Source organism: Rhinopithecus roxellana, chromosome 1 (assembly GCF_007565055.1).
Source record: "Rhinopithecus roxellana isolate Shanxi Qingling chromosome 1, ASM756505v1, whole genome shotgun sequence".
NCBI lineage: Eukaryota > Metazoa > Chordata > Mammalia > Primates > Cercopithecidae > Rhinopithecus > Rhinopithecus roxellana.
In genome coordinates, this window is record NC_044549.1 from 123165681 (window position 1) to 123181091 (window position 15411).

Consider the following 15411-nt stretch of genomic DNA (forward strand, 5'->3'; position numbering starts at 1 on the left):
TTATTTTAATGTTTTGCAAATAATGTCTGTGATTAGGATCTAGCATCCAAAATATATAAATATATAAGAATATCTTACAACTCAACAACGTAACAGCCCAATTTTAAAATGCACAAAGGACTTGAATAGACATTTCTCCAAAGAAGAATATACAAATGGCAAACAAGCACATGAAAAGATGATCAACATCATTTCTCAGTAGGGAAGTGCAAATCAAAATCACAGTGAAAAACCACTTCACACCCACCAGGATGGCAATAATACGAAGAAGTGGAAACCAACAAGTGTGGGTGAGGATGTGGAGAAACTGGAACACTCCTCCATTGCTAGTGGATGTAAAATGGTGCAGCCACTTGGAAAATAGCTGGCAGTTCCTTGAAAGGTTAAAAATAGAATTACCAGGCTGGGCACAGTGGCTCACACCTGTAATCCCAGCACTTTGGGAGGCCGAGGTGGGAGGATCATTTGAGGTCAGGAGTTCGAGACCCGCCTGGCCAACATGGTAAAACCACATCTCTACTAAAAATACAAAAATTAGCCGGGCGTGGTGCTGGGTGCCTGTAATTCCAGCTACTTGGGAGACTGAGGCAGGAGAATCGCTTGAACCCGAGAGGTGGAGGTTACAGTGAGCTGAGATCGTGCCACTGCACTCCAGCCTAAGCAACAGAGCGAGACTCCATCTCAAAAAAAAAAAAGAAAGAATCACCATAGAAATTTGGAAATTCCACTCCTATACATCCAAAACAATTGAGAACAGGTATTCAAACAAAAACATGCACCAGTGTTCACAGCAGGACTATTCACAATAGCCAAAATGTATAAACAACCTAAATGTCCATCAACTGATGAACAGATAAACAAAACTGGATATCCATACAATGAAATATTATTCAGTCATTAAAAGGAATGAAGTACTGTATATGCTACAATGCAGATGAACCTCAATACATTATGCTAAGTGAAAGAAGCCAAACACAAAATATCACATACTGCATGATTCCATTTATATGAAATTTCCACAGAACATGTAAATTCATAGAACAAAAGCAAATTAGTAGTTGCCAGGGATTGGGGAGAAGGGGGAATGGATTGTGACTGCTTAATGGGTAGAGGGCAATGAAAATTTTTTGGGACTAGAGGTAACAGTTGTACAACATTATAAATGTACTGAATACCACTGAATTGTATACTTTAAAGTGGTTAATTTGATGTTATATGAATTTTATCTCAATAAAAAAAATTTTAATATGAACAACAACAAAAGTCTTTGCATTTCTTCTTAACTTCTACATAAGTTTCAATTAAATCCAATAAGCATTTCTTAAGTACCTACCTACTGTGTGTATGGCTTTAGGTTATTGTCAGAAAGACCTTTATGTAAGACAAGGTTCTTGCCCATGAGGCTAAGATCTCAGAGACATATAACATACCTTCCAATAGACAAAACACAGCAATAGAAAATTAATTAAGAAACAAAATGAGATGATTATAAATAAAACGAGTAATCAGAAAAGGGAAAATTTAGGATGGCCAGAGAGAACAGGGAAGGAGGAAACAGAATGTGAGGCATGAGAGACAGAGTAGACTAAACCAGAAAGAGGGGTAGGGCATTCTTGGGTAAGGACAGCAGCGTCTGTGCACCGCATGTGCTCAGAATAGGAAAGACACCCTGTAGGCTGACATTTTATCTGGTAAGATGGAGCCTTAAATTAATTCTTCCTGATTGGGGCAGAAAGCAATCATTAGACTAAGTAGGCTGAGCTTCTCCTCCTTTTGACTCAGAAAGATACAGTGTAGAGGCCAAAAGGAAAACTTTGCTTCCAAACAGTTCTTCTAACAGTTAGGGCATGGTTTCCTTATTAGAGAATAAATTTCATCCACTGACCCAGAAGTGAGTCAGCAAACATCTAACAGAATTGGAAGCTTCAAGGGAGTGTCAAAGAGATTTAAGTTCAATTCACCAAATATTTATTGTGCCCTACGAGGTACAAAGGATTCTTCTAGGAGCTGTGGGAAAATATGAGATGAACTGGACATAGTTTTTATCCTGAAAGAACTCAGAATCTAATTGGATATGCAATATAGTACATGAGTAATAGAAGACAGAATATAGTTGGTATCATGAGAGAGAAACAAAACACTTCCAGACAAAGAGACCAGGTATATGGGAACACCAAGTAATTATAAGGTCATTGCCAAATGCTGTGAACAGGGATGGGGGCTGTCAGAATTCAATAAACATGTAATAATGCTTTTATCATGTAAAGTAGTATTTTATGTTATAGAAGCTCCAGGAAGACTTAGAAATGAAAATGTAGTGTGGGGAACGAATTAGAAAAGGTAGCTGGGGCCACATTGGAGAGGACCCACTTTTTTCTTCTCCTTTGAGGCTCCTGGCATCGTGCTTGCTACACCACCTTCTATTACCCCCATCCACATACTATTATCTTCTACCATCCTGATATAACCACATTTAGTGGGGTTCACTATGTACCAGGCACTCTTCAAACCCTTTTGTATAGATCAACTCATTTAATCCTCACTACAAATCTGTGAGAATGATATTGTCAACATCGTCTCTATCTTCTGTTCCGAAACACAGAGACATTGAGAAAATTGTTCAAGATCACATTTCTACTGCAGTGATGAAGCTTAGATTCAAATTCAAATAATGTATCTCCCAAGTCCAAGCTCTTTTTTTTTTTTTTTTTTTTGAGACAGAGTCTTGCTCTGTCACCCAGGCTGGAGTAATGGCATGATCTCAGCTCACTGCAATCTCTGCCTCCAGGGTTCAAGCGATTCTCCTGCCTCAGCCTCCCGAATAGCTAAGATTACAGGCGACCGCCACCACACCCAGCTAATTTTTGTATTTTTAGTAGAGACAGGGTTTCACTATGTTGGCCAGGCTGGTCTCAAACTCCTGACCTCGAGTGATCCACTTGCCTCGGCCCCCCAAAGTGCCGGGATTACAGGCGTGAGCCACCATGCTTGGCTGACCATGCTCTTAAGCATTCATTACACTATGGCGTTCAATGACATAGTCATTCCATGCAAAAATCTGAGCCTCCCATCCTTTGAAATAATTCCAAAGACCTTTGCCTCAACTTTGCTTCAGCTTCACTTATCTATCTCTCCCTGGCTTTACCTTCAAATTACTATCCTTCTAAAATGTGAACAATCAATAGAGGACTCTACCCTACAGGCCCACAGCTTTCTCACTCTCTTTCGCCCACTAAACTTGGACTTGAATCATATTTCATCTCCTAATCTCAAGACCACCATGTTTCTATTGATCCCCATATTCCTCTTATTTTCAATTTAATTACTGGGAATGAGTAGGTTGAGGGTAGAAGAAGAAGACAGAGGAGAGGCAGTATATCCACAGAGCAGACAGAACTCATCATTACTCAAATCTACTTTTCCTCTTGTGATCCCAAAAAATGAGATCGATATCTAATCTGGTTGTCCAACCAGAAATACTGAATTCTCTCTCCCTCATCCTCCATTTCCAATAATCAGCAAGTCTTACCAGTTATACTTACTAAGATAGTCCTTCATAAGTCAAGTTCTGCTTGCCTCTCTAGTTTATTCTTTTTTTTTTGAGACGGAGTCACGCTCTGTAGCCCAGGCTGAAGTGCAGTGGCGCAATCTCGGCTCACTACAACCTCCATCTCCCGGGTTCAAGCGATTCTCCTGCCTCAGCCTCCCAAGTAGCTGGGATTACAGGCATGTGCCACTATACCTGGCTAATTTTTGTATTTTTAGTAGAGACAGGATTTCACCATGTTGGCCAGACTGGTCTCGAACTCCTGACCTCAGGTGATCTGCCCGCTTCGGCCTCCCAAAGTACTGAGATTATAGGAGTGAGCCACCACACCCACCCTCTAGTTTCTTCTCTTATCACTCTCCACCCTCAAATTCCATGCTCAAAGCAAAGTAAACAATTTATAGATTCCTAAAGGCTCCTTACTTTTTTGCTTTGAAAGCAAAGCATGGTACATGCATGGTACATGCTGCTCCCTCTTCCTGGAATGCCCTTCTCCCCTTCTTCACCAAGCTAATAATGCTATGTAGCCTTCAAAAATAAGCTCAGCTGCTCCTTCTTCTAAGAGAATGTCTCCCTCCAACCTTGTATGTTCTCACTTATATGTTCTATTAGAGCATCTACTTTAGTTTGTTTAGCATTTAATTGATTGTACTTGGCTGTTAACTGACTTATTTCTCCCACTACACTCCTTTGAATACAGGAACTGGGTCTTTTAACTCCAGACCCCTAATCTAGCACAATTTTCCCAATTTCCCTTATCATAAAAAATACTGGAGGAAAAACACGAAAATTGTAAAATCCCAAGCTCTACACCAGACCAACTGACTCAGAACCCCCAGAAGAGATTTTTAGCAAGTGTGCACACACACATACACATGCACATATATGTCCCTGTCAAGAATCCCCAGTAATTCTTATGACCAAGTAAATTTGAGGAAAAAAAAAACTGATCTAACAAGCTGCCTAGCAACAGCAGAATGCTCAGTAAAAGCTAGCTGAATGTATAAATGAATAAGTGAAATAGGAAGCCAGTACAACCTATTCAGGTGTAGTACAGTAGAAAAAGTGTGGCTTTTGAAGTCAACTCTGGCTTCAAATCCCAATTTCACTACTCTTTCTGATTCACATTGTCCAAAAGTTTATGCCTGCTGTCCTTAGTTAAGTCTGTGCACCTATCTGACTACAAAGACATGTATAATAGCACATAGCTACCACATTTGTGAGCCTCTACGTATACACAAAAGTAAAGCAAAAACGAGAGAAGACAGAAGAGACAACTTCACTATCACTGCCCACAAGGTGAAATTGATTCTGAATTTAGAATTTCCACCCTCCCTCTCCATACCACTGTTCCAAAGAATAGTGATCTATAAATTAGAACTGATCTTCCATTAAGTATTTCCTTAGTGGCTATGACTGAGTTCAACTTAATTTGACTATTTTCTACTCTGATAAGAAGCTTGCAGATATTATAAGAACATACCTCTTGGGTTTGTTTTCCGGCTACTTGAGAAAAAAGATCTTCACAAAATCTTGGAATTATTCCTGGTTCTTCACTAAATCCCATCATCCTGAAAAATACATTATGAATAAGGAGGAAATAAAACTAATTCATTTTTTTTTTTAATTCTTTTTGGGGAAATAGGCAGGAAAGGGAGTAGGAAGCAAGTTCACAGAATCTCATAATTAAGAATCTGGACTCTGGAGTCAAATCTGCCTGAGTCCAAATCATGACTCCAAGATACTTAACCTCACTAAACTTAAATTTCCTCTACTGTAAAATGGGAATAATAAAACTATGTAATTCAGAGAATTGCTGTGAGAGAATATAAGCAAAGTCTTTAGCACAGCGGCTGGAATATAGTAAGAACTCAAATGTTAGCTACTGTTAAAATGCTGAGTATTTCCTTCTAGGACAGGTATCATTATCATAGCTACCATTTATCAGATGTCCCCCTACTCCTTTCTTTTTAAGAGATGGTGACTAAGTTGCCCAGGCTGGACTCGAACTCCTGCACTTAAGCAATCCTCCTACCTCAGCTTCCCAAGTAGCTGAGACAACAGGTGTGTGCCACCACATCTAGCTTAGACGCTTTACTTTTAATTCTCGCCAAAATACTTACAAGATAACCTCTCTGGGCCTCAGTTTACATAAAATATACAAAGTATAATAAAATGGGGCCAATGATAATTACAAGATGAACTGTATCAAGGTAAATGTGTAAACCGAAGCCCAGAGACTAAGTAAATTGCCCAAGTTTGCAGAACTAGTATATAAAATGGATGAGATTTGGGCCAAGATCTGTGTGGTTTCAAAACTATATTCTTTCTATCACCCCCATGCCACTTCTCACAAAAGTATATTTAAACACTTGGATAATTGCATTTCCAATACAACTTACGTATATGATTTTCCAGAGCCAGTCTGACCATAAGCAAAAAGACAGGTATTGAAGCCTTCAAAGGCTCTTTCTAGGAGTGGTGCTGCTAGCTTCTCATAGACAGTTGTCTGGCTAGCGTAGTGAGGATGACATTCATCAAAAGACCAGAATGAAACATCATAAATAAAACTATAAACTTGTTTCATGTCAGGATGTTCCACAGTTATTTCTTTCCCACTCATGAAGACCACCTGGGATGCTTTTTCAATCTTCTCTCTTGAAAGAAGCACAAAGAAAAAAATCAAGTAACTAAAATTATCATGGCTATTATTCTCACAGAACATAATAAATACCTCAAAACTATTTAAACAATCTTCCAAGGCAAGATAATCCTTTAGTTTTATGTGGAAAATGCAGATAAGCAAACAATTTTAGTGGGTTTCCAAAATATATTTCCTGTGGCTTCAGTGCCACCAAAGGGAAAATTCCAGATTTCTCCAGAAAACCTATCCTACTTTTACAAGATTTTTTTCCTTTTTTTTTCCTCTTGAACTATACCTTTCCCCATCCCACCTACTATAATCTACCTATACTCTTCGTTCAAATCTAGAAACATCTTTATTATACAAAGTTGGGGGGTACCAATCTAAATAAAGCTGGCATAAAATACAAATATAATTTTAACAAACTCAGTTGACTATAAGTTTGAATCATAAGTCTCTCTTGGCTACTAAAGATCTCTCCTCCTTCCTCTAGATTCTCTCCCTTAAAATCATGAATCTTCATGTATACCCTTTTTCCCTTTGAGACTTAGGTGGAAATCTTTCACTTACTTTAGATCTACAGAAAAACATCATCACTCCTTGTCTGGCTCCAGATATCCACTCCCTCCCCACTCCACCTCTGACTCTGTGACTGCTTTAAATCAGAATTTATTCTGGAAAAAACACCTGCCTCATCAATTTGACAAGTACTCTACCCTTGCCCTGCTTTCACATCTTGTCTGATGAGTTTGGAATCAGGCATTTCGTTCCTTAATAAGTTCAGTATATGCATCCATCTTGCGTTTTGTCCCTACCAGCTCTTTCTATTGTTTCTCTTCCTATCATGGTTCTTGAGGCTCTATTAGGCATTCCAATTCTCTCAAACCAACTCACCCTCAGTTCTCCCTCTTAATACTAACCCATTTGCACAAAAAAGGTTCTACAGTACTGTATAACTTGTCTTTAACTACTGACCCCTTAGGTTCAAACTGGAGGTTCCTGCCCCAGTGCAGTGGTCACCATATCCTCCTCTAACTTGCTTAGATACACAGCTTCAAGTTAAACACTATTAATCCTGTGAAGTTTTTCACTGTCCCTTAAAATATTTTAAACAACTACATTAAAATATTTTAAAACAATTATATTTTGTCACATTCACATTTTCTCATGTCCATCTTTTCCAACCTTATCTTTAATCTGTGTCTTTCCCATCCACAACCACTTTTAGGGAGAGATTTTTTGCCATCAAAATCAAATCTAATGGATCACTGCATTTATAACTACTATATAGTAATCGGAGATGATGATGATGGTAATCACTACTCTGGAAAGGGTTTTGAAAGCACCTCTTTAGGGAACCAGTAGTTAGTTATGTTTTTTTTTTTTTTTTGGAGACAGAGTCTCATTCTGTCACCCAGGCTGGAGTGCAGTGGCCTGATCTCAGCTCAATGCAGCCTCTGCCTCCCGGGTTCAAGTGATCCTCCTGCCTCAGCCTCCCGAGTAGCTGGGATTACAGGTGTGCACCACCACACCTGGCTAATTTTTCTATTTTTAGTAGAGACAGGGTATCACCATATTGGCCAGGCTGGTCTCAAACCCTGGCCTCAAGTGATCTGCCTGCCTCGGCCTCCCAAAGCACTGGGATTACAGGCGTGACCCACCACACCTGGCCTGTTATGGCTCTTTTTAAGGGATAGGTATAACATTCCAGCATATATTGCAGATCTGAAAGCAGATTTCATTAGAGACCTAAGTGACTTATTCAGACTTTTTAAAAGCAATATATCTAGAGAAACTTCAACATACAAAATATGGTGATTCAATTTTTTAATTTTATAGTCAGTCATCAAAAATTATCAACACACTACAACTAGACCTAAAAGTTCTCTCTATGTAAAAATATTGCCAACAAGTTTCAAGTTTGAAGATGCATGAATACAGACCTTCCAAAGGCAGAGAGGAAGTAAAGGTACGTTACATGTAACTGCTTGGCTTTAGATTTTAAAAGGCGTCACATACCTCTTGGTGAAAGGTCTTACGCGTACTGCCACTGTCACTTGACTATTCTCTACTTTTAAGGGGTCTTTTCCTGCAGAGGTGTTCTGAACTACAGTTTCTTCTTCAGGAAGGATTGTATTTTCTGCTGACCTTTCCTGTTTATTCGCAAGAAAGGAACTTTTTGGTCTTTGTTTAACTTGAAGGTTAGACATTCTATTCTTCAGTATTGATGGAGCTGGGCTCTTAAGCTGAGGCAGACCGCACTTTGGTGTCAATTTGTGTTCTGTTGTACATTTTGTAGGTGTTCTTTTTTCTAAGCTCCCAAATTTATTTGAAGTTTTTGCAATTTCCTTTCCAATAGTTCTATGATGCAAGTTTCCTGTTCCCGACACTTTGATATCCAACTTGCTCTGAGTAGGTTTCATTGTCAAGTGTCCTGATCTAACAACTTCAGTCTGACTCAGGGAAGCAATGGGTGCTCTATTACTTGAGTACTTAAGTGCAATATTTTCATTTGCTCTACTGGGGGCAGAAAATGTTTCTTTGTATTTCTTATCAGTCATCATTTCAATGACTTGTGGATCTTCATCTAAAGGTACACAAGAGGCAACAAAAGAGTTTTTAGCATTATTTACAATCCTTACATTTGTTCTCCTTTCCTTAGAAACACCATTATTTTCTGTTTCACCTCCCACATTCAGTGTCATTTTGACAGAATCTGTTTCAGCTGTCTTCCACTTTTCTTCAGAATCTGTTTTAGCACGACGTTGTAATGCAAGATGTGTTTCTGCTGTTTTTTCAGTTGTGTCTTCCAAATCCCTACCAAGTAAAGAAGATTCTTTGTTCCTTGTAGTTCTTCTCTGAAGTGTCAATCTACCTACAGGATTAGGGGTAAGGGGCATGTTTGCTGTTTTTTCACTGGCAGAAATAACGTAAGTGCTATTTATGTCTCTGACTTTACCTGCAGATCTCAATAATGGATCATCATTTTCACATTCTGACATACCTGACTTCAAATGCAGCTTAAGTCGGCTACTGTGGGTGAGGGCATTCAGTGATGAACTATTTTGGGAAGAAGGAATATCAAGAATATCGCCGCGGTTATTTCTATTATGAGTACTGTGTAACGACATTTTGGCAGACAGTTATTTTAAAAAAGAATGTTACTAAGACCCTAAGCTCTTCTTTGGACATTCATTTGATTTCCAGCCATTTCTTATGTATCCGTTTCTGAAAATATCTGCTAAACTGAAAGAAAAAAAAAAAGATTTAGATTACATAGACTACAAACAAGCTTTAAAAAATATAGAGAACATCTCATTGTGTAAGTAAATTCACAGCATACATTACAATAGATCACAATCTGCAGCTCAGATACTGCTTCCTAGCAACTTCAGGCAAGTCTCTCAGAGAACTTACCATCATTATTCAACAAATATTGACTAACTTTCCACTAGTGCCAGGCCCTCTAATAGATAGTGTAGACTTCAAAGACAAGAATACAATTCCCATTTCTTTAGTCTAGAAGAAATATACTGATAAGCCATATATCAGGCCAAATGTGTCAAGTGACTTAGGAGATGTAAAAAGTGCATGTCAACATAGATTTTCAAGTACTCCCAGCTTGGGGAGTGGGAAGGACTAAAGGAAACCCTAGCACCTAAATCAGAGTGTGGAGCAAAGTATTTTTATAAATACCTGCTACATGTATTTTTTTTTATTTTTTATTTTTTTGCCAATGTTCCATAAGAAGGTTTATTTTATTTGTATAATTTTTTTTTCTTTTTAGACGGAGTCTTGCTCTGTCGCCAGGCTGGAGTGCAGTGGCGGGACCTTGGCTTGCTGCAACCTCCACCTCCTGTATTCAAGCGATTCTCCTGCCTCAGCCTCCCAAGTAGCTGGGACTATACAGGCACCCACCACCACACCCAGCTAATTTTTGTATTTTTAGTAGAGACGGGGTTTCACCATGTTGGCCAGGATGGCCTCGATTTCTTGACCTTGTGATCCACCCGCCTCGGCCTCCCAAAGTGCTGGGATTACAGGTGTGAGCCACCGCGCCCAGCCCATGTATGTTGAATACAGGAATGCCTACAGAGAAGATTAAATTGATTGGTGTCAGGAGGCAGATTATTCCCAAGTACCACAGGCAGTAAGTACAATAAGAACTGTAAATTAATTGCGTTGAGAAAAACTATGCAAGATTAGATAAACAGACAACCTGCCCTTTAGCAGTAAGACAAATTATACAGAGGTGTATGTAAATACACAGCAACAATATCTATCAGGTATTAACGTTTTAAAGAAAGGGAACAGCAGTGACAGCTAAGAGACCTGGCTTTTAGTCAATTTAGTATCCAACTCCTTACAAGGATGTAAACAAGACTTTAAATTTGCATGCCGGGTTCTAACCTGTAAAATGACACTGGTTCAAACTATTGCAAAGATTATTGCTATCGAGGAACAAATTAATGGAAGGTAATTTTTAAATGAGGCTTTTAAACGTTTACATAAATAACAGTCGTTACAAAACAAAAAATTCGTCAGGTTATAAGCATCTCCCATCAACGTTTCAACTCAAAATACAAAATTCTCCAGTTATGAAATGAATTTAAGGGCAAAAAAAAAGATTCTGGAAATTCTCTTGCAACTAAACACCATTTGCGATTTGCACAAATCAATAGTTTCTGTTTGAGGAGTTTCGCCATCAGATTTTAAAGAGAACTGGAAGGAATACAAGGAAAATAAGCACAATCCAAACCAAAACATCCGGTGATTCTGTTCTTTCTCTGCTAGTCATTACTAGGGGCTATGACTAAGAATTACCTCTTAATGCCAACCGACTTGGGGAGACTCGGGGAGAAGCCCGCGGGCCGAGCGACCATGAAGTCCGCCTTCTCGGTCCCAGCAGAGACGAAGAGAAGGGCGAAGACGACGACAGAGAGAAGGACGCTGTTCTGCGCCCTTCGTTCGGGGACCCCTTTGCCGCCGACCTGGAATTGTTAGAAATTGAATGGGGGACCGGAGCTAAGACCACGCGCATGCAGCGCAGCGGTCGCCTGCACGGAAAGCGTCCTCACGCCCTCCCCAGTGCCGAAACTTCACCCCTCCGCAGAGTCCGACACCTTGGGGACCCCCCTCAAGACAGTACCCACGCCACTCACCACCTCCAGCGCCGGCTCCCCAGAAGGCCGCAATTTGAATGGGCGCCCCGCCTTCTGATTGGCTGCTGGGCGTCTTCGTTTCCTCCCGCCCCCCGGAAGTGCCGGTGGTTGGGCTCCTGTAGCCGTCCCTGAATGCTAGACTCGCCCTACCCTCATCTCCCAGGCGACGCTCCCGCCCCTCCTCCGGTTCTGCTAAAGCGTGGAGCTTGGTCCCCTTTAAATCCGACTGGAGGAAGGGGCGGCGGTCGCGGGCGCAGCGGGCACCTCGTTGAAGTGGGTGTTAAACGAAAAGCACGACAGTGACACTCTTGTCGATCTTTAATCTAAAAGAAGCCATTACATCGAAGTCTTCACATTGTAAATGGATATTTGCCCCCATGTTAATCATAATAATTAACTTTTCTAGCGTTTCCTACGCCAGGCGTTCAAGTAGGAAATATGCTAAATGTCTTATATGAATTTTTAAACACTCAGTCCTGAAAATCTTGTGAGATAAAGATTAATGTTATCCCTAGTTTACAGACGAGGAACTGAGGTTTAGAGTTAAACTTGTGGGCCGGGCGCGGTGGCTCAAGCCTGTAATCCCCAGCACTTTGGGAGGCCGAGACGGGCGGATCACGAGGTCAGGAGATCGAGACCATCCTGGCTAACACGGTGAAACCCCGTCTCTACTAAAAAAATACAAAACAACTAGCTGGGCGAGGTGGCGGCGCCTGTAGTCCCAGCTACTTGGGAGGCTGAGGCAGGAGAATGGCGTAAACCCGGGAGGCGGAGCTTGCAGTGAGCTGAGATCTGGCCACTGCACTCCAGCCTGGGTGACAGAGCAAGACTCCGTCTCAAAAAAAATAAATAAATAAAATAAAATAGAGTTAAACTTGTGAAAGATCAGACAATTAGCAGTGGCATAACTAGAACTCGAAAGTTCTTGCCGCCATACAGTGTAACTCCATTTCAGTAAAAGTTCCCTCTTTTTTTTTTTTTTTTTTTTTTGAGACAGAGTCTCTCTCTGTTGCCCAGGCTGGAGTGCAATGGCCCCTGCAACCTCCGCCTCCCGGGTTCAAGCGATTCTCCTGCCTCAGCCTCCCAAGTAGCTGGCATTACAGGCACGCGCCACCAAGCCCGGCTAATTTTTGTATTTTTAGTAGAGACGGGGTTTCGCCATATTGGCCAGGCTGCTCTCGAATTCCTGACCTTGTAATCTGCCAGGGTGAGCCACTGCGCCGCCCGGCCCCCCGTAAGATTTTGAAATCTGAAAAAGAATTACAAATGCATTCTGAAAAATAACGAGATAAATGAGAAAGACTAGATAGATATTGTAAAGCAACAATGTTTTTTAAGCAGGCAAAAAGTACAGAGATATTGGAGAAGTATTCACTGAGATAGAGACCATAAGTAGCTCCAATTATATAGACAAACCAAGCAGATAATAAAGTAGTCATTCTAAAACTTACTCTAAAAATCATTCTAAAATCCAATTAAAATTAAGGTATAAGGAAACTATCAGAAAATAGAATACAATATTTGTCAGGGCCAGGTGCAGTGGCTCACGCCTGTAATCTTAGCACTTTGGGAGGCCAAGGCGGCCAGATGACTTGTAGTCAGGAATTTAAAACCAGCCTGGCCAACATGGTGAAATCCCGTGTCTCCTAAAAATACAAAAATTAGCCAGGAAGTGGCGGGCACCTGTAATCCGAGTTACTCGGGAGGCTGAGGCAGGAGAATTGAGTGAACCGGAGGGCGGAGGTTGCAGTGAGCCAAGATCGCACCATTGCATTCCAGCCTGGGAGAGAAGAGCGAAACTCTGTCTCAAAAAAAAAAAAAAAAAAAAAAATTATCACATATATGGGAAAATGATCATTCAATTTAGAAACAAAGCAAGATACGTCAAAGAAAAGACAAACTCAAATACATAAAAAATTTTAAACATATGTATAATTCAAAATAATTAAAATGTAAGGTAACTGGAAATATATATTAAACATGACAGAAGATATAAAGACCCTTTTCAATTTTAAAAGGAAACTAGGCTCATAAATAGAATTTTAAAAAATGGACTATAAAAATGGGCAAAGGTATTTCACACAAAAAAGAATTAACGGCCAGGTGCGGTGGCTCACGCTTGTAATCTCAGCACTTTGGGAGGCTGAAGCGGGTGGATCACCTGAGGTCAGGAGTTCGAGACCAGCCTGGCCAACATGACGAAAACCCATCTTCACTAAAAATACAAAAATTAGCTGAGTGTGGTGGCACCTGCCTATAATTCAAGCTACTTGGGAGACTGAGGCAGGAGAATCACTTGAACCGCGGAGGCGGAGGTTGCAGTAAGCCGAGATCACACCATTGCACTCCAGCCTGGGCAACACAGCAAGACTGTCTCAAAAAAAAAAGAAAGAAAGAAAAAATTCACATACATACAAAAATAATTTATATAAAAATAGAACGCAAACACCTGACCATTAAGTGTAACTTTAAAAAAGAATTAGGTACAAGCTTTTAAAAATTATAATTTTGGCGCTGGTGATTTGCACCAATATTTAAAAGTATACATTTCTTTTCTTTCTTTTTTTTTTTTTTTTTTTGAGACGGAGTCTCGCTCTGTCACCCAAGCTGGAGTGCAGTGGCCAGATCTCAGCTCACTGCAAGCTCCGCCTCCCGGGTTCACGCCATTCTCCTGCATCAGCCTCCCGAGTAGCTGGGAATACAGGCGCCCGCCACCTCGCCCAGCTAGTTTTTTGTATTTTTTAGTAGAGACGGGGTTTCACCGTGTTAGCCAGGATGGTCTCGATCTCCTGACCTTGTGATCCGCCCGCCTCGGCCTCCCAAAATGCTGGGATTACAGGCTTGAGCCACCGCGCCCGGCCTCTTTTTTTTTTTTAAAGATAGAATCTCACTCTGTCACTTAGGCTGGAGTGCAGTGTCATGATCTCAGGCCACTGCAGCCTCAACAGCGTGGCCTCAAGTGATCTTCCCGCCTCAGCCTCAGCCTCCCAAGTAGCTGGGATTACGGGCACGCACCACCACCCTGGCTATTTTTTTTTTTTTTATTTTTTGTAGAGAAAGGGTTTTTGCCATGTTGCTCAAGCTGGTCTAGAACTCCTGGGCTCAAAGGATCCACCCACTTCAGCCTTCCAAAGACCTGAGATTACAGGCGTGAGCCACCATACCCAGTCTAAAATTATACATTTCTAGTGACATAAATTGGTGTGCTTCTTTGAGGACAGGGACCATGTCTGTTTGTAATGTATCCCTAGTGCTTAGTATAAGTCCTGATATATAGTAGATGCTCGATAAATATTCGCTGAGTAAATAACAACCTCTTTTAGGAAGCAATGTGTTAATATATTGGGAGAATCATAAAGATATTCATGCCCTTTGACCTAGTAAATGTACTACAGAAATGTATTCTGAGAAAATATTTTAGGTCGGGTGTGGTGGCTCACGCCTGTAATCTGAGAACTTTGGGAGGCCAAGGTGGGCGGATCACAAGGTCAGGAGATTGAGACTATCCTGGCTAACACGGTGAAACCCCATCTCTACTAAAAATACAAAAATCAGCCAGGTGTGGTGGCAGGTGCCTATAGTCCCAGCTACTCGGGAGGCTGAGGTAGGAGAATGGCATGAACCCGGGAGGCAGAGCTTGCAGTGAGCTGAGATCGCGCCACTGCACTCCAGCCTGGGCGACAGAATGAGACTCTGTCTCAAAAAAAAAAAAAAAAAAAAGAAAATATTTTAGTAGAAACCAAAAAGTATGTAGGAATATTGTCTATCTATATTGGCTCCAAACTGGCAAAAAAAAATTGAACTACACAACCATGGAAGAATGGTTTAAATGCATACAAATGAGGAAAACCTAATAAATTGTTACAACTATGAAGTGTCCATTACAATTAGAATTATGAATTAAATGTAAATAGGACCAGAAAATGCCTGGCCTATAGACTAAATCATAATCTGCCCCACCAGACTGTGAACCCAGGATGAAGCAGGACCTTGTCTATCTCACCCTTGCCTTCCAGTGCCTGGCATGGAGCCTTCCTAGGACCATCATCTAACACTAA

The 15411-nt window shown here is 40.8% G+C and overlaps 1 protein-coding gene across 2 annotated transcripts in view; it reads right to left on the bottom strand.

Moving 5' to 3' along the window:
• Positions 1-11084, bottom strand: part of KIF14 (kinesin family member 14) — a 69457-nt gene extending 58373 nt beyond the window's left edge. Inside the window, exons 1-4 of one of the 2 annotated variants that reach the window (XM_010362665.2) lie at positions 11016-11084; positions 8211-9437; positions 5950-6204; positions 5031-5118 (exon numbers count right to left, since the gene is read on the bottom strand). In XM_010362665.2, coding sequence (XP_010360967.1) covers positions 5031-5118; positions 5950-6204; positions 8211-9322 — 1455 coding nt within the window. In that variant the 5' untranslated portion in view covers positions 9323-9437; positions 11016-11084. Of the gene's footprint in view, positions 1-5030; positions 5119-5949; positions 6205-8210; positions 9438-11015 lie in introns of those variants that run through there. The other variant, XM_030929769.1, reaches the window with a different exon arrangement.
• Positions 11085-15411: the final 4327 nt, after the last annotated feature.